The sequence below is a fragment of the Octopus sinensis genome, linkage group LG11 (genome assembly GCF_006345805.1).
Source record: "Octopus sinensis linkage group LG11, ASM634580v1, whole genome shotgun sequence".
NCBI lineage: Eukaryota > Metazoa > Mollusca > Cephalopoda > Octopoda > Octopodidae > Octopus > Octopus sinensis.
In genome coordinates this window covers 38,105,644-38,125,816 of record NC_043007.1, presented here as the reverse complement: position 1 = coordinate 38,125,816, position 20,173 = coordinate 38,105,644, and the positions used below count along the sequence as shown (strand labels likewise).

The window sequence follows — 20,173 nt, the reverse complement described above, 5'->3', positions numbered from 1 at the left end:
CTTGTGCATGAGCATTGCTGATGTTGTTGGTCTGTCATATGTGTCCTCAATGAATTACATTTAACCCATCCAAACATGGAAAAGTAGACAACTGATACAATACTGATGATGACACAGACAACAGAGGAGTCTGTATGGTTGTTACTTGATTAGTTAGAGAGTGCCTAAATCTTTACCAAATCACACCCCATTCTCAATACAAGAAAGACACATGAGACAGTTTGTTCCTTAGATGTACAAAAAGGCCAGGTGCTTATGGCTGAAATGCCTCTGATAGTGTCAATTCAACCAGGCCTGACTTTGAGGCTAAATGATTTTATAATGGCAATCCAAAGTTTTCAGGTGATCATTTGATTTGTTGGAGATAACAGCCAAATCTTCATCAAATTACACTCCATTTGTCCAAGGTGCCATACAGTTCAGGTTCAGTTACACTGCATAGCACTTTGGGCATCTACTATAGTCCCAAGTTGACCAAAACCTTGTGAATGGATTTGGTAAGCGGAAACTTAAAGAACTTTGGTGTATGTATATATATGCATGTGTGTGTATGTTTGTATCTCCTTTTCTTGACATCAGATAATAGTTTTAAATGAGTGAATAATGATGATGTCTTAAAAAGGGAAAGTTGCATTGGGTAATGTAGTCTAAGATAGAATATTATGCCTAACAATCCTTTCTACTATAGGCACAAGGCCTGAAATTTTGTAGGAAGAAGGTTGGTATATTACACCAGTCCCAGTGTTCATCTGGTACTTATTTCATCAATTCCAAAACGATAAAAGGCAAAGTTGACCTCTGTGGAATTTGAACTCAGAGCATAAGTATGGATGAAATGCCGCTAAGCATTTTGTCCAGCATGCTAAGGATTCTGGTAGCTCACCACCTAAAATTGGTTAATTATAATAAAAGAAGTGAAATAGAACTAGTGCGCATATTTCTAATTGGCTTAATTAACCTTCACAAGAGACAACAAAACCTGTTTCAACACACGATTTAACATGATTTGCTGAAATTATCTTTACTTGGAGAGAAGGTAACAAATTCCTGGTAGCAGTTGTAACCAAATTTGAATAAGGAAGGGAGATAATCTTAAAACTCAAGAATTCGCCAGAATCAATATGCTATTTTTTTACAGTTCTATATTTAAGAGATGAGGAATTATGTACATTAATTACATTATTTACATTTGACGGATATTTGTCCTCCTCTTGTTTGTTGTTAACACAATGTTTCGGCTGATATACCCTCCAGCACTTCATCAGGTGTCTTGGGGAAATTTTAAACCTGGGTTCTCATTCTTAAGGTATTTTTCAATGTTGTTGTTGTTGTTGTTGTTGTTGTTATTATTAATATTATTATTATTAACCACTACATCATATGCCCATGGTGTAGTGGTTAAGAGCGCGGGCTACTAACCTCAAGATTCCGAGTTTGATTCCAGGCAGTGACCTGAAGCAGCATCATCATCATCATTTAATGTCCGCTTTCCATGCTAGCATGGGTTGGACGATTTTGACTGAGGGCTGGCGAATCAGATGGCTGCACCAGGCTCCAATCTTGATCTGGCAGAGTTTCTACAGCTGGATGCCCTTCCTAACGCCAACCACTCCGAGAGTGTAACGGGTGTTTTTTACGTGCCACCGGCACGGGGGCCAGTCAAGCGGTACTGGCAACGACCTTGTTCGAATCTTTTTACACATGCCACCGGCAAATAATAATAATAATAATAATAATGACAATAACAACAAGAAGAATGAATGCAATAGAACATGATTTCCCATGGTGAGATCAAACTCAGAAGTATGTGGTAACAAAGCGAACTTCTTGGGCATAGAGCACCTGGGTCTCCAAAATAAAACCACCAGTCTAAGTATTAACTAAGCTCAACCTTACTTTACTTCAGTGGTCAAATGAGAACCAGTGTTTTTAACTAGATGTGGCTGTAAATATTTAATGTATTCCCATATTTATTATAGTTAATTTTTCATTGCAGGTTTTTGATGTTCGAAGTACTGATGAGTTCACAGTGGAATGGATAGAAGAGAAGCTGAAACATACTGCTTAAAGAATAACGTCTGTGAAATAACTTCTACTTTATTGTTTTTTTTTGTTCATTCTGTCTGTCTGTTGCTCTCTCTGTTCTCCCTCTCTCTGTCTCTCTCTTTTTCTCTATCTCTATCAACCTGAGTTGTCTGGGGTTTTTTAACATTTTGATTTTTTTTTCTTTTCCACATATTTTTTTTTACCTATGTTCTGCCCTTATCTTATCCACTAATTCATATTAAATTAATTTTAGTTAACAGATAAAAAGAAAACAAATACTCCTACACATTCACATATATACACATACACTGATCCATACACTTGCTCTCTCACTTACTCACATACACACATACACACTTGTTTATAGTAAAGACAAAATAGCTGAGTGGATAAGATATTCGGACTGCTGGTTCAAGGACTGTATATTCAAGTATGCTGTAAGAGTTTTGTTGTGTTTCTGGGGCAAGGCACTATGTTCTACACTGTGTTCAGTTAGCCTAGATGTCTGGGCCAGACTCCTGGTTTTTCTGGGAAATTTTCCTGTGATAGATTGGTATCTGGGATATATAGACTGACACCTAAGATGATATAATATATATATATATATATATATATATATATATATATATATAATGTCTAGTAACTGTTGTTACATCTATATTATGGTTTCGTGCTAGTACCCAAGTATTTGCACACAGTGAACTTCAACAGATTTCCACATCAGTTGAGGAAGCTAATGGTTTCACACTGGTGTCCTTGGAAATCTGCTGAAGATCACTGTGTCCGAATACCTGAGCACTAGCATGAAACAAGTTCCTAAATACTCTATGAGACTCCCCACAAGTGTGTATTGAGCACCATTCGATTATTGTTTTTTGCGTGAAAAAAAAACAACAACGTCCAACTATGCTCCTTACACATGCACGCGCACACACATACGCAAACACACACAAAGTCACACACACATACGTGGGATGTTGTCTTTGGTTTTCTCCAACAAACACATAAAAGGGTGCTCAAATACATGCGTGTTGTGAAAGTATGCAAATTTTGATATATGTACATCTATGAGTGTGTTAACTAAGCTTTTAGGTATCACACCCACTGATGATCATTTCAGTTGCTTCCAAATGATGTTGGCTTTGCCAATTCTTTATGGTATGGATATGGAATCCTATTATCTCACTTGCACATATACACAGGGTGATTCAGAAATTCTTTTAGCATTTAAATAACAAACAATATTAAAATACTAAAACGACTTTTGAATCACTGTGTGTAAGTATACTTATGTATATATATATATATATATATATATATATATATATGTGTGTGTGTGTGTGTGTGTGTATATATATATATATATATGATACAGTATACATATATGTATATATATGTGTATATGTATATGTTTATATATATACACACACATACACACACATGAATGTGTGTATCTATTTATATTCAAAATAATATTTGTGCAAACCACAAAAAGCTATTTTTCTTTGTTAGATGATTTTATTTTCTAAGCTTCAAAATAAATCGTTTTTCACCAAAATAAAAGAATTTGAAAAGAAAATCTTGAAAAAAGTTAAAGAAAAAAAAATAACACTTGAAACTTGTTCTCTAACACATATACTCCACATGTCATGAGTAATTAAACACATTAGTAATAATAATAATAATAATGCTATTAATATTGATATTAATAATAATAATGACATTCTAATTAATGATTTATTTTTGACTAGGTGCAAATCTAATTCTTTGGAAAAATGTGGTATGGAACATATTGTTGTTTAAATGAATCATAAAATATGATTGGTACTTACTTTCATGATTACCCTCACTAGCAATGTAAAACAGTTCAAACTCAGAATGTGCTGGGTTTAGCTGTCACTTGCAAGTGAGTATGACCTGGTAGTTTGTGCCATGCTTTCGCTAAATGTTTTAGGTTCCCATGTAGTTGTGAGCAGACGTATTCACACTCTCTGTCTTCCCATACTTAAACCCAGCTGAATATCAATGATGCCACAGCTGGAAGGAGAGAGAGTTGCACCAGCAGTTGAGTAGACTGGAACAGTGTGAAATGAAGTACCTTGCTCAAGGACATAACGCACTGCATAGTTCAGGAGTTGAACCCACAGCCTGACGATCAAGAGCCCAACACCCTAGTTGCTGAACCACACATCTTCACAACTCAGAATGTAAAAGGTTGAATTTTGTATATTGTAAAGATATTAAACCTAGTGCTTTGCAATTCTTACCAGTTGCCTTGTCCTATCATAATAATAATATAATAATAATAATAATAATAATAATAATAATAATAATGTCTTTTTTATATTGTCTCAATGCCACGTCCACAGATTTTGTGGGAACAGATATATAAATTGATTGAATTGACTTCAGTACACAGCTGGTATTTGCTTTAATCAATCCCTGAATTATGAAAGGACTAAATTCCCTTTGGTGGAAAATGTACACAGCATGTGGTGGGGCGATACTAAATTTTAAAAGTAATGCAATATTGTACAGTTTCTGCAACTTTGCCTCTGTTAATAATAATAGCAAGAACACCAACAAGAACAAGAACAACAATAATAATAATAATTATATGCCACAGGAATGTTGGATGAAAGGAACATTATGAAAACAGGTTACAATAAGGTATGGGGGTTTACATAAAAATCATACAAGGAAAATTGTATGTGTTTTATATTAATATGATTATGTATATAACATTTTTTATTGATATTTTTTTAAAAAATCAATAAGAAATCCTTGGTTTTTGTATTTGGTTTGCAAGATTCTTGATTTGAATATTGTGTTGAATGACCCTCTCTAGCCACAATAAGAAATCCTCTGAGGAACTAGTATAGTGGAATTAGTAGAGAGCTTGACTAAATGCTATGTAGTATTTAGTTTTTTTTTTGTCACTCTACATCCTGAACTTAAATTTCATCAGAGGTGACATTTTATATTTCTTCCTCACCAGATAGATATAGGATAAGTACCAGTTATGTACAGGGATTGATTTAATTGACTATATGCCTACCCTAAATGTTGTGACCTTGTGCTCAATCATTATTATGCAGTGGGCATGCTGTAAAAGCAAATTTTGTTAGCTTCTGTTGAATCAAGTCCCCAAACCCAATGGTGATTGAAGCTATTTCACTAATGCTCTTGAAAAGACCATGAACGTCATAATCCTTTTTATAAATTTGTGATTGTATTTTCAAATAATGATTCATTGCTGTAAGACTCATATGCATGACTTTCAGTTTACTCTTTATAAAAACAAAATATGTATTTTCCCTTTCAAATTCTCTTTTATTACCTTTGTTTATTCTTTTTCTTTTTTTTCTTGTTTTTTTGTCCTTTTTCTGACCCACAATTTTCCAAAATGGAAAGACATACTGGGTCTTTTGTCTTTTGATGTTCATTACTTAGACTTGACAGATCAGGATGTCTCAGAATTTTTTTTTTAATTAAAATTTTTTGTTTTAATTAAAAAAATTTCTTTTAATTAAAAAATTTTTTTTTTAATTAAAAAAAAAATTATGTAAATAATGTCTCATTTGTTTTGTACACAAAAACTGTTGCATGTGAAACTGTGATGTTTTCACTTTCCGGTGATAATTATCAATGGTAACACAATAAAGAAATGGTTTAATAATGTTGGGTTTATCAAAGGATCGTGGATAGATTTTCAAGAGTTTTGCCAAATGAGACAAAAAATATAAAAAAGTTAACCAAGGTAATGTAACAGTAAAATGTGTTCATATTCACTGAGATCTGTGTTTGTCCATGTGTATGTGTGTGTGTGTGTGTGTGTGTATATATATAAACATGTCTATATATATATATATATATATATATATATATACACACACACACATTTACACATATGTGTGCATATGTGTGATATGTGTGTATGTGTGTGCACATATATATTTTCTTTTCTTGTACAAATAAATGCAGATGGTCTGGCATGAAGTTAGTTGCATAAAATTTTAGCCGTTTTATTTTAAAATTCTAATTATGCACTCGCACGCACGCACACACGCACATTTATGTACAGGCTTTTAATTTTATCATTGATTCATAAAAGCAAAATGTGTTTCCCTTCTTGGTTCTATTTGTTTTTCCTCCTTGTGTTCATGCAAGATAGTTTAGGAAAAGTCTACCTGGGGGAACCCAATCATCTCCAAGCTGTTCCCTCAAGAAAAGCTGCAGCCAGCACATACTTGCATTGTTCAGGTTTTTTATGTTCTGAGTTCAAATCCCACTAAAGGTCAACTTTGCCTTTCATCCTGTTGGTGGGTAGGGCGGGGGATGGTGGTGGTAGAAGTATCAGCCAGGTTCTGGGGTTGTTGTAATTATCCATAACCTCTTCTCTTAAAATTGCTGGGCTTGATTAGAAACAATTATTATTACTAATTAAGGTGGCAAGCGAGCAGCATCGTTAGCACACCAGGAAAAATGCTTATTGGCATTTCGTCCATCTTTACATTCTGAGCTCAAATTCCACTGAATTCAACTTTTGCCTCTCATCCTTTCAAAGTTGATAAATTAAGTATCAGTAAAACACTGGGGTCGATGTAACCGACTTGTCCCATCCACCCTCAAATTTCAGGCCTTGTGCCTATAGTAGAAAGGATTATTATTATTAAGGTGGCGAGTTGGTAGAATCTTTACTGCACCAGGCAAAATGCTTAGTGGCGTCTCTTCCATCTTTATGTTCTGAGTTCAAGTTCTGCCAAGGTCAGCTTTACCTTTTATCCTTTCAGGGTTGATAAAATAAGTACCAGTTGTGTAATAGACTATCCCCTCCCCCCAAATTTCAGGCCTTGTGTGCCTATAGTAGAAAGGATTTTATTATTATTATTACATGTTTATTTCAACTTTTTCTAAATCAAAGAGGTGCTGGTTTTATTTGATACATCCTGTTTTGATTGCCTCTTGTACACTGCATTCCTAAATAGATAGGAAAATTTTTGTCTACATTAACATTGTTCTCCAGTAAAGATTGAATCATTATGATTTCTGTTTATTTTCTTCTTATTATTTTTATTAAACGGTGGCAAACCAGCAGAATCATTAGCGTGTCATGCAAAAATGCTTAGTGGTATTTCTTCGACCTCATTACGTTCTGAGTTCAAATTCCACCAAGGTCAATTTTGCCTTTCATCCTTTTGGGATCAATAAAATAAGTACCAGTTTGAGCACTGGGATCAATGTAATCTACTAGTCCCCACCCATCCCCAAATTTCAGGCCTTGTGCCTATAGTAGAAATTATTATTATTATTATTATTATTATTATTATTATTATTATTTCAAAAATTGTGGTTTGGTCATACTGGTTTGTGGTGACAGTCAACAATAGCCATGTGGGGCTTTTCAGAAACTAGTGGAATGGTTTGGTTTTTAATTTCAAGGGGAAAATGATAGGGTGGAGGTGGGGGTGGAAGAGTCACTTTTTATTTGGTAGTTGCTTTGTATTCAGACATAGAGTATATTGTGTTAGGTGCATTGTCAGTGATTGAAATTAATATGGAGTGAAGAGGCTTCAGGCCCTATAAGATGTCCTCTCTGGTGCTACTGATGTTATAATGTAAAAAAAAAAAAAAAAAAAAAAAAAAAATTCAAAAAATAAAATTTAAAAAAAACAGGGTCACTCTGTCAAAATGGTTAGCAGTGTGAATGGTATTAAACAGAAAGGACAAAAAAAACTTCAACCACAGTCTTATGAGGCAGTTCAAAATCAAATTCTTAAGGTCCAAACAACCCATGCCAGCATAGAAAAATGGATGTGAAATTGAGTAATGTGATGATAAAGAGGATGATGATGATGATGATATTTGAATATAAAATGTAGATGTTGTCTCTTCTTTTTTTTTTTTTATCCTCTGCAAATTTAAATATCATGCCCATTTCTCTTTTGCAAAAGTATGCTCACCCTTACTTATTGGATTGGTTGAATGGTGAGAGCGTCAGACAAAATCCCTTGTGGTATTTGGTTACATTCCTTTGTATTCTGAGTTGAAATTCCACTGAGGTCAATTTTTTCCCTTTCATTCTTCTGGGAGTTGATAAAGTAAAGCATTACTCATACCCATGTACAAGAGGACATTGGTATTCACCAACACCTCCTCCTTTCAAAAATTATTGACCTTGAACCTAAGTTTGAAACAATTAGTATTATCATCATTATTATATAAGGTGGTGAGCTGGCAGAATCGTTAGCACATTGAGCAAAATGCTTAGCAGTATTTCATCCATCTTTACATTCGGAGTTGAAATTCTGCTGAGGTTGAATTTACCTTTTATCCTTTTGGTGTTGATAAAATAAGTACCAGCTGAGCACTAATTAATGTAATTAACTTATCCCATTCCCTGAAATTGCTGGCCTTGTACCAGAATTTGAAACCATTATCATTATTATCATCATCATCATCATTATTATTATTATTATTATTATTATTATTATTATTATTATATTATTATTATTATATGTATGGCAGAATCAGTAGAGAGCCATACAAACAAATTATGTTGTGGCTTTAAGTTTCTTCCCTTCAATGCTTTGAATTCTAATCCTATGCAGTTAAGTTTGCCTTTCATCTTCCCAGGGTCAATAAAATAAGTAGAAGTCAATTACTGGGGACCAATAAATCGGCTATGCTCCTCCCTAAAATGTGTGACCTTGTGCCTATGTTAGAAATCCTTATTTTGCATATAGTCAAAATTGTAGAATTAAACGCATGTTTAGTTTAATAGTGTTTTTTTTTTTGTTGTTTTGTTTCCTTTTCTCAAAGAAGTGGACATTCATGTGGAGAAATTTTCATTCATTTGAGATCTTGGAAGATGAGTAAGTGTAAGTAGTCAAAAGAATCTAGGCCAGTACCTGATCAGGGACCAAAAGTGTGGTATTTAAAAAATTTAAGAACTTATATAATTATTAACAGAGCAAAGCGTGAGTGAAAATGAAGATGGAAGAATTATTCAATGTCAAGGATTATGGGACATATTTATTACAAGATATTGGCAGGTGTAGATATGGGACCAAAGACAAAAGTGAGGTATGTTAATGTAGCGGCACACTCAGTTATAAATTACTGTGTTAACTCTCTGTCAAAGTGCTGAAAGAATTTTTCCAAGTGAGGGAGCTTGTGTCAAAGGCCTAGATCTCAATTATATTTGGGACCAAAATCAAAAGGTGAAAATCTGCAATATGGACATTTTTGTTGGAATGATGTACAAACAGTGAACTCTACAGTTGTTAAACAGTAAGGTCTGGGTTCAGCAACAAAGTGGATCAGATCTGTAAATGTCAATATCTTCACATCGCATGTTATTTTATCTAAACTAACAAAAGTTTCAGTGTTATCTCTCAACTTGTTCAAATTTGCATCCACTTTTTACTGTTTTCAAAATAGGGATAACACTTTTTTTTTTCAGTTATAAAATTTAGGATAGCATGCTTTCCATGTCTTCCAAGCAGTGAAGCAGAAAATGTGATTTTTTTTTTTTTTTTGCTAATACATCTAATATATTTGGAATGTTTTCTCAAAGATTCAAATGGTTACCCCAATACCAAAGATAAATTTACTAGTTATCAGATTCTATCATTTTATTTCAGAGGCTGCTGATCACCTCTGTAGCATTATAATCAATTAAGTTAAACCAGAATTTGTAAATAAGTCTTGAAGCAAGTTCAGCTATAAATAATAAACAGTTTATTAAAGCTCTTGGACTCATTTACATATTTCTTGATGTCTCTATATTTGCAATAAAAGTGTAGAATTGGTAAAGTTTATTCAGACTGGTTGTTCAGTTATTGAATATTATACCATTCAATCGTTGTTTAACTGACCTCAACTACTTAAATCCAAGAAAATATCCAGTTTTATTTATTTATTTATTTTTATTGCCAAGATCCAAACAGAGATAGCAATAAGAAATGAAACTGCCCTGAAATTATAACCACTTATGCTACTGCATATAACTCTCTGTCATAATTCTTATGAATATTTGAACTTTATAAAAATCGAGGGGGGAAATGTTGTAAATTATTTTTCCTCTTTTAAGAAAGGTGAGTTTAGAAATGGTACAAAACTATATACTTTACAGCATTTAATTTTGAGCTACTATATACTAAACTAAAACCTCACCAGACTAAAATTTGCTCTGGGACCGATAAATGATATAACAGTAGTATACTGCAATGATTTAACCATGTTTAATTTACAGTTCAAAAGTGAAGTAAGTTGTTTTGCTTGAAGAAGAAGTCCTGCATTTTGAAAAGTACCCTTCATTGGATTAAACTGTTTATACTTGCTAATTGCAAATGTAGACCACCACTAGTATGCTTGGATCCTACTGTTTACTTTACATGTAAAATAGTCAAGTATGTAGTATAATAGATGCTCCATGTGTATGTTTGGTGCATTTTTTTTTTTTTTTTTAAATTTAAAATTATTTTTGTTTTAATTTGGAAATGAATTAAAAAGGACCAATTTTTCTAGTGATTTCTACATATGTATATATATTTTTTGGCATGATATTTTGTTTTTGATGCATTTTCTTAATTTTTGAAATTATATATATATATGTGAAATGGTAATCAGTGGTGAGTACAACAAGCAAGACTTAGTCTCCTGCTAACCAATTCTACAACCCAGTTTCTATCCCGGTTACAACCAATTCACTTCATTTAAGTCTGATAATGCCCTCAGGAGAGTTATGAACATTATAACTTTCTTTTACCCTCTTCCACAAAGAAAAATATAAAAATATTGTAAAAGTTATGAAAAAGGAAAGAATTTATGTTAATAAATGTGGAACATTGCAGGGAGACTAAAGTAATTATTTTTTTGTTTATAAACAAAATATTGCCCATTTTATCTTTCCAATTCCTCATTATTATTATTATTATTATTATTATTATTATGGAAACTTAATTTTCAAGAGACATTACTTTCTCTATCTCAATGAAATGGCTGAGTGGACTATGGTATGGTTGAACTACCAACTCATAGGTTGTGAGTAAAATCCACTGAAGGCACTCTCTCTCTCTCTCTCTCTGGGCAAAGCACTTAAATGTAAATTGTCTCAGTTTCATCTAGCTGGGGTTGGGGGGATATGTAACTGATTTTTCTGGGAATGTCACCTGTAGTAGATTGACATCTTATCCAGAGGGAGATTAATCTCCTATATACTCAATGCCATGGAAGTGGAGCTAAGCACCAACTTTCATGAACCTAAAAATATTACCTGTTTTTTTTTTAACATTTTTTTTGTTCTCTCTGTCAGTCTATGGACCTCAAACCTTGTTTTAAATCTCCTTTATTCTTTGTAATTATACATATTTTTTTCAAAAAAAGAAAAAAAAAGATTCCAATGTTCTAAATATTTTTAAAAGAACAATTTATATGTAGTTTCTGTTTAATTGTTTTTCCCCTTTATTATTATTATTATTATTAAAATATTTTTATTAATTCAATTTTTATTTTTGTTTTTTCACTAAGTGAAAAGAAAAAAAAAATATCCTACAGACTTTGTATGAACGACTTTTCTTATTTCGCTGGAAACCAAATAAAGGGAAAAATGAAAAAACATTGAGTTTTTATTATTGTTGAGTGAGAGAGCTGTGCATGCAATCAAAGTGACACTGGGGTAAAATATACAAAGCCCAGTATACCCATCATGACTACCTGTCTGATAAGGGTACACCAGGCATCATCACAACCATATGTGCGTGACATGGTGATCGCATATCAAGATAAACAATGCATGACCTTGCAGGTGGGGTCCAGTTAGAATTTTCTTCAGGTCGAGTAGCCCACCCCACTCAAAAGGTCCCTGAATAAAGGTTGTGCAAGGATATTGAATGAAACACCCATGCTTCCAGAGGTGAATTATTCAAATTCCAAAGAATTCCTCTCAACATGTGGCTATGATGCTCCCCAACTACTTCTGCTTGTGATCAGAGGTGCACATATTGTCAGTCACCAAGGGACATGCTCAACTGGTTGTGAAACAATTGACAAGCAAATCTATGGTATTGAGCAGAGGTAGAATCATTAGCACACCCGGCAAAATGCTTAAGCAGCATTTCATCCATCTCTATGTTCTGAGTTCAAATTCTGCCAAGGTCAACTTTGCCTTTCATCCTTTCAGGGTCGATAAAACAAGTACCAATTAAGTACTGGGGTTGATGTGAAGGACTGACCCACTCCTGCAGAGTTCCAGGCCTTGTGTCTATTTTAGAAAGAATTATTATTATTAAGAAGAAGAAGAAGAGTGTGATATGATTTGTAATAAATAGAGAATGACACTGTTTACTGAATTGAACAATATTTCCAATCATCCACATTATATAATTAAGTCAATTATGAAATCTCAGTTTTTGAGGATAAAACATATTTTTACTGACATAGGGAATTACTGGAAATATGCAAATGCTTCCGTATGACATCATGTCAAATGCAGATACAGTGAATCATGAATAAATGAAATTGCAAATGACATAGCTAGAATTAGTCAGGAAAGACCAACGTTTACACATAATTTTAGCCACCAAAGTAAAATTTGAGTTCAAGTCTTGCCAAGGCCAACATTTCCTTTCATCCCCACAAAGTTGTATAAAATAAAGTGCCAGTCTAATAGTGAGAGTGGGATGGTATTGACTAACCTTCTCCTTTCTAAAACTATTGACCTTGTGCTTAAATTAGAAACCGTTGTTAGAAGGATTGGAGGATTGGTAGCTGTTTGTGCTTTTGAAAAAAATGCCTTGCAATACTTATTCTGGTTCTTTACATTCTGAGTTCAAACCCTTCTGAGGCCAACTTTGCCTTACATCTCTGGGTTCCTTAAAATAAAGTATCAGTCAAGTACTGGGGCAATGTTATTGATAAACCTTATGATAAGGTGGTGAGCTGGCTGAAACTTTAGCACTCCGGGCGAAATGCTTAGTGGTATTTCGTCTGCTGTTACATTCTGAGTTCATATTCTGCCGAGGTCGACTTTGCATTCCATCTTTTTGGGGTCGATGAAATAAGTACCAGTTACGCACTGGGGTCGATATAAATGTCTTAATCCGCTTGTCTGTCCTTGTTTGTCCTCTCTGTGTTTAGCCCCTTGTGGGTAGTAAAGAAATAGTTATTGATAAACCTCTGCCTTCAAATGTCAGCCTCATGCCTATTTTGGAATTGTTATTACGAGGACAAGAAAATCCTGAAATTAACAAAAGAAGTATCAGTAATATACTTGAGTTGATTAAACTGACTAAAACTGCTTTCCCTACAAAGTAAGTGGTAGAAGGAGTAGAGTGCTAATGCATTGCAATATTAAATCTTGTTTACATTCTGAGATACAACCTTGCATTTTAGGTTTTTCTAAACAATAAAATATGTAATGGAGGACGTTTCAATCAAACTTTTTCCCGATCTTACAACTGCTTGACCAGGCAATAATGTTATTGAACTCTGAATATTTTTCCTAATCACTATGTTTAACCCTACTTAAGTTAAATCGGATATTCTATACACTAGAAATAGTCAATGTCTTTTTAATATAACAATCTATGCTAATTCACAAAACCTTATCTACTGCTTTAGTAATTCTAAAATCTAGCAATATGGTTATACTATGCTATGCTGAGGAGATGCAATAAACCTGAAACATGTTCATAACACCGTTTTGCCAAAGATCAGATAAACTCTGCATAGTACTTTGTATCTAATTAAGATTTTGGGGTTGTCTCTACTTCTATTTTTTATTTTTTGTCAGAATTAGTCATTTAGAAAAATGAATGTTCTAATCATTAAAGGTGTAATTTAACTGATTAAAATTTCTGGCTTATAATATCAATTACCCTGATACCAAATTTACTATTTTTATGAAAAGGTTTACTCATATTTTTCTCCAGAAGGTGGTGTCTGTGCATATGCAGACTCCACTAGGCTTGTATTTCAGCTCTCTCTCCTGGGTTTCAGCAACAATGGCTTCCAGCTTCTCTGGCTCAAAGTTTCATTCCCTCATTCCCCCAAATAGATCTGCTACCTCTATCCTCCTGCTTAGAAAGCATGTATCTGAACTCTCCCTTCTCTGAAGTTATCCTCATAACATCAACACTTATGATGCCTCATTGCTTCCACATTTATCCCACACCAATGCTGCTCAAGTTAAAGCTGAATCATTTACTATTCTTAACTCAAGCACCATTTGTATCAAGAAAATGCCATTGTACCACACCCATTTGACTAAATGTTGTACCAGTACTAGTCACCATCTGATATTTTGTGAGACGGGCGTTCACGAAATTAAAAACTTCTTTGGTAGAAGTCTAGCTGTCCCAATTAAAAAAAAAATCCATTAATATTAAGACGAGGTCATGAGAATTAACAGAAATGGTAAAATAAGAGACTGAATATCAGATGCTATTTGGTTTCATCTTTATATGATCCTAGTTAAAAAGTTGCTGTTCATGTCCTTGAAAGAACATTAAAATCATTACACAGGCACAATCTCACTTCTTGGTGACATCCATTAATGTAATTGTTCTAATATATCAAAATAATTGAATGGTAGTTCAACAACCCCTTAGGGTTGGCAGAGTTGAAATTGGCAACATATGAAAATTAATGTAACTAATTACTGTAGTTTTTGGTCCAGTACTGTATCATTCCCAACAGTTGTCAGCCTTCTTGGTGTGTAAGTCCTAAAATAAGTACCATAAAAATCTGAATTGCTAAGGAAAGGGGAATATAACGTCTTCGTTTTGTTGAAAAATAAGCAAGGGAGTTTTAAAAATATCTAAAGTTTTAAAAATATCTTACAAAGAACATCACCATCATCATATATGTAAGTCCCCACCACCACCACCTCTTGAATATATGGCATCGAAAATAATTATATTATAAGAACTCACAACGAGCCTTGAACATTTTTAAAAATCACACTGTAAAATAAATGCTGTGAACACAATTTTATTGAAAGAAACAAATTTTAAATTAGACCAAGGTGTTCAGAATTATCTCCCTTGCCAATGCCACCGATAGACGATTACTTTCGTGATTTTGTTCGATGTCAATCCTAGTCGAATAGACGTACAATCAAAAGCATTTCAGTCATAACAAACTCGTCCTGTTTTTGTAAATTTAAAACTACATTGGTCAATAGTGTCTGATTTGAAAAATTTTTAACGACTACTTCTGGAGATATAGATAAAAAAAATCCCTTCATGAACCACAAGATTTCATGCGACTGCAGTTTCTTCTGTTATTAACCTGAAAGATAATTATACCACTGCTATCATTACTACCAATCTTGGCTAATCTGTAGCGTTTTCTTCACGAAAACTTGTCAAGGAGTTAGCCTCTAAACGAATCGTTAGATCATCATGAAACAAAACGAAGAAGATGTCTGTTGGGATGCTTGACTTTTCCAACGCCTTAGCTTCGCCATCGTCCGTGGTAATGCTTATTTCAGTAGGTTCCATTAAACCTTGTGGTGTGTGACCAATAGAAGCCCTTGGTGCTGCTTTAATTTTTTTCTTTCTCCCTTTTTTCCCTAGTTTTTCTTTTGTTAAATATATTCCTGTTCATATTTTGAATAAAAGATAATTGCTAAACCTAGAAACATTAGTTCTAAGACTGGATGGACGTGGCTGGAAGACCCTTGATCATAGATATTCTGGAGTGAGACTGTACTGCATCCCCTTTCGAAATATTCTGATACAATTGCAGTAACAAATGTACTTCCTGAAAAAAAAACGTGAAATTTCAGTTTATTAAGGGTGAATATTTAATTACATATGCAAAGAAAATATTTTATGTACTTCAAATTCAAACACATTCAATGCATATACCTTGAGGGTATTCGTTTAATCTCTGCCATCCTTTATTCCTTTGCAGCAGGAACATTCATGTATCTCCGTCTATTACGCTGAGGCTTCTCAATACTCGGTACAAAGCCGCTTCCTTCAATAGTGCATCCACGCTTAGTTGAAAGTGTTTTGTTCTGAAAGTTACTTGTCAATTTCTCTAGCACTGGTGTCACGTAAAAAAGGACCCAGTATACTCTGTAAAGTAGTTGGTGTTAGGAAGGGCATCCAGTCATAGTAACTATACCGAAGCAAATATTGGAGCTGTATCCAGTCCTCTGGAACGTCGGTTTTTTGTAACCATCAAGCCTATGGAGGACAAACTTTAAACGATAATGATGATGACGTGTCTGTGTATACTAACTTGTATGTATGTGTGTGTGTACTGTAACCTTCCATCCCTTGGTATAAAACCACTTGCTTCAAAACCACGCCTCAGGTGAGTTTTATTGTCTTGGGAGGCACACGACGACTTCACTGGTGCCAGTGTCACGCAAAAGTCAGCACCCATTACTCTCTGACAAATAGCGTTCGGAAGCGCATCTAGACGAGAAATCAGGCCAAAACAGACATCGGGGCTTGGTGCAGTTCTCTGGCTCGCAAACTCCTGTCTGGTCGTCCAACCCTTGCCAGCATGGCAAGTGGACGTTAAATGATGTGTGTTTGAGCATGTGTATGTGTGTATATATATATATGTGTACATACACTGAGACCCGCTTCGGTCATGACTGACCGTGGGATTGCACCTAGAAAGTCATCCTCCCAGGCACAAATCCGGGCAAGGTTGTTTATGTACATACATACATACGTGAGATCCGAGCCAAAATACTAACAAGCACACATAATTTCCACATAAACAGTGATGTAGATCGCCTCTACCTAAAACGTAAACAAGGCGGCAGAGGCTTAACATCGATCCAAAATGCCTTTGAATGTCGCATCATATCCATTCGACAACATCTTTTAATCACTAAGCGTCGAAGTGCACCCCTTGACCAAGTTTGCATACATGAAGTTGATAACATCATAAGACTTGGAAGGCAGCTCCTTGAGCAACACTCTTTGTCTGATAACCTAGAATACATTCCCAAAGAAGTCGCACGACTCTACCGCAGCGTTCCATCAGATGAAAGGATGAGCTTATATGTTAGTAGAAAGCTCCGTGATGATAGTAACATCGATCATCAAATCAGTTTATCATGGACGAATAGCCGAATTATTACCTCCCATTTTGAAGGGAATGCGTTTTATCTTCTAAAACTCCCCTCAGAAAAAGTTTTTCATATTCAATTCCGATATAATTATAATCCGCACCTGATGCGTATTTGTAGAAAATTTCATTAAAAAATACGTTTTTCTGGAAGTTACGAGGAAACAAAATCGTGGGGTGGGGGAGTACACTTGTGTACCAGTTGAGCTCTGGTGTCAATTTGATCGATTTATCCCCGCCCTGTGCTAAAATTTGCAATCAATATAAGACTTTTGTAGTTTGTTTGGAGCAATAAAGTTCATAAATTTTTCAGGTTGCGTATAATGGACTGAGCTATTTAATGTATTCTTTCAAATAAAAACAGTAAGGTGCAGCTTGGAGAGATTTTGGAATAAGACGAAATAGTCATGTTTAGAATTTTGTTTTTAAAGGAGTATACGAGATAGCCGTGGTTGAAATACGTTTAAAATACAAGGTGATCCAATTTGTATTTTTTGGAAAATTAAAAAGAAATGTAATTCTCTTGTTTAGGAAGAGTGACCTCCCTTTTAGTGATATAGTGTATGACCACAAGAACAAATCACTGGTGATAAAATTGATAAGATAAAGAGGCGAACCTAGTAATAACTGAAAGCTTTGTAAAATTTATTAGAAATATGAAAATGCAGTGAAATATGTCTTAACAAAATACATTTTCCGTTGTAGACGACAAATGAAATTTGTTAAAAGTTATGTATTAACAAAGAATAAATAGAAGTGGCAACTTAGTTCCAAAAATTGAAAAAGACGTCTTCACCAAGCTTCTGGATTCCCATAAATTCGGCAAGATGGTCCTCGATAAGAGTGACTCAGTATTTCTATTTACAACAGGGATCAGGAAACCTTTTGTTTTAGATTTATAATCTCCAAAGATCCACTTCTCTTTATCAAACAGAATGTTTGTAGTGCACTAACAAAGATTCTTCAATTTCAACAGTTCTTGATCCTCCTATTATTTTAGGGTTTCGTGAAACGGCTACACCGCCGTAGCATTAATTGCAGTCAACCATCGTACTGTTGCTCTTAATTACGAGCTCATGCATGAAATTTTTTGGACAACTTCCGATACGATCCAATGTATGAATCCAACAAATAGGTTAAACCAAGAACTTTCAGAGTTCTAAATGCTACTTTTCAGAGGCCCAACGCCGAATCTCGTCGGGCGCGCCGGTCGTCGAGAGCTGTGGCGCAAGGTTCGTACACGGTCGATCGTTTCACCTGGCTAGGTTCGGAGTCCACTCGATCAGGTGCCAGGCCCATTCGGACCTGGCGGTTTTCATCGGCCCGAGAGTCAGATTGCTTGGGAACGCAGCCCAAAGCGGACCTGCACTCCCTAACTGTGCACCTGTAGCAAATTTTATCTATACCTTTTGAGTTTTGTCCTTCAGTAAGATCACTACCACATTGTTCATAATGTGTCAGCATTGGTAAAAACCCGTAATATCTCAACCGTTCTATTATTACATTCTTTTAACACTGAACCGTGCACCAATCTCAACTGGCGATATTTTGTTGAACCCGTTTCTGTTTGGGATCCTAAGAGAAGCGCTGTCCATTATTGATGACAGAAACACCTACAAAACTGATTACATGACCTAAAATATTGGTTATAACAAACGGAAAAATTAAATAGGAAATGTTAGTTAATCAGAGTGGGTACAAAGTTCTGTTGTCGTGAGGGAAAAGAGAAGTTTAAGTCTGAATAGTTCATTGTCACTGCTCTTTATCTTTTGAGAGATAAAACGCTTTTTTTTTCTAGATGACTTTTGACTGCTTAAAAATTTGCGGCTGCATCAGTTTTGCATCATATGTAACCGGTTAGTTTCGGAACGTTTCCAAAGCCGTCTTGGCTCTTGGGCAAATCAGTGACGAATTGCTTCAGGTAGCCAGGCCTCATTCCAGGTCGAATAATGCACTTCTTGAGCCTTCCCCATAAACGTTCAATATTTTGCGTATGAATAGATGGGTTAAGGGGATCAACAAAGTGTTCACTATGGTTAACCTGATAGTGTTTATAGCCCAGGTTGTTCAGGTTACTGTAGACACGCCAACAGTCGCTGTAGATTATTTGACCACTGCTTGATGTAATGGCTAATAAGTGGAATGAGAGTCTCAGCATCCCGTCTGTCGCCCTTGTCACATTCAGTTGACAGTGGAACGTTCCAGGCCACCAAAAAGCCAAATCGTTTTCACAATCTTGCCGCGTTTGTATTACCGACGGACCAGAACCGTTTCGTCAATTTCAACTCTCGATCCTCCTATCACCTTTTTATGGTTTTCTGTCCCAAACTGGCAGACCTCCGAACAGAAAGACCGCCAATCTACGGAGGTTTTTGCGGCAGAATCCAAGGTTTTTCTTGACTGATTTGTGCGACCAAGTTGCGCTGAGGAAGTGGCTCACAAAAAGCAAAACCTTCCAAGGCGGAAGATGGCAGCGCAACGTGTTTGTTCCATAATACACGGGGAATTGCAGGTGAGATAATCCCGAGTAAGCGGCAGGACGCCGTGTTCGCGTAAAAATGCAATAGAGGCATCATCATCCCCGTGGAAACGCAGAATACCTTCATATACACTAACACTGCAGGAGCTGCAGAGAGCTATGCTGTTGTAGAAAGTATCTGAGAAGGAATACCTTTCAGGAATGAGCTAAACTGAGCAATCCTATGGGCTATTCAGCGCAATTTTAGCACACTCGAACAAATTCAAGGGTGTAAATGTAATTTTTTTGCTAGACAAATGCGCAATATATATTTTTTTATTTTCGTTAATGAAATATTTTTTGTTATAAAATTTGTTTTTTTTCTTTTTTTTTTTCGTTAATGAAAGATTTTTTTGTTGGAAGTTACGAGGCAACAAAGTCGGAGTGGGGGTAGATATGCCGCATTATTTTCTTAAACCTTTTCCCATTATTCAAATGTGTTTATGAGAAGAAAATATCAAACAAACAAGGAAGGTATCAGATGGTCATAAGATGTGCTAAAAACGA

At 35.0% G+C, this 20,173-nt stretch overlaps 1 protein-coding gene and 1 long non-coding RNA gene across 2 annotated transcripts in view; one reads left to right on the top strand and one right to left on the bottom strand.

The window, feature by feature from the left end:
• LOC115217490 (glia maturation factor beta-like) overlaps window positions 1-5,543 on the top strand; it is a 53,032-nt gene extending 47,489 nt beyond the window's left edge. The window contains exon 6 of the mRNA XM_029787199.2: window positions 1,997-5,543. Within this exon, the coding sequence (XP_029643059.1) occupies window positions 1,997-2,068 (72 nt within the window). The 3' untranslated portion in view covers window positions 2,069-5,543. The remainder of the gene's footprint in view (window positions 1-1,996) is intronic.
• Window positions 5,544-15,628: 10,085 nt separating this feature from the next.
• On the bottom strand, window positions 15,629-16,234 carry LOC118765391. The gene is made up of 2 exons (XR_005001248.1): window positions 15,924-16,234; window positions 15,629-15,816 (listed from the first exon to the last, which is right to left on the bottom strand). It is a non-coding gene; the product is annotated as an uncharacterized LOC118765391 (long non-coding RNA).
• Window positions 16,235-20,173: the final 3,939 nt, after the last annotated feature.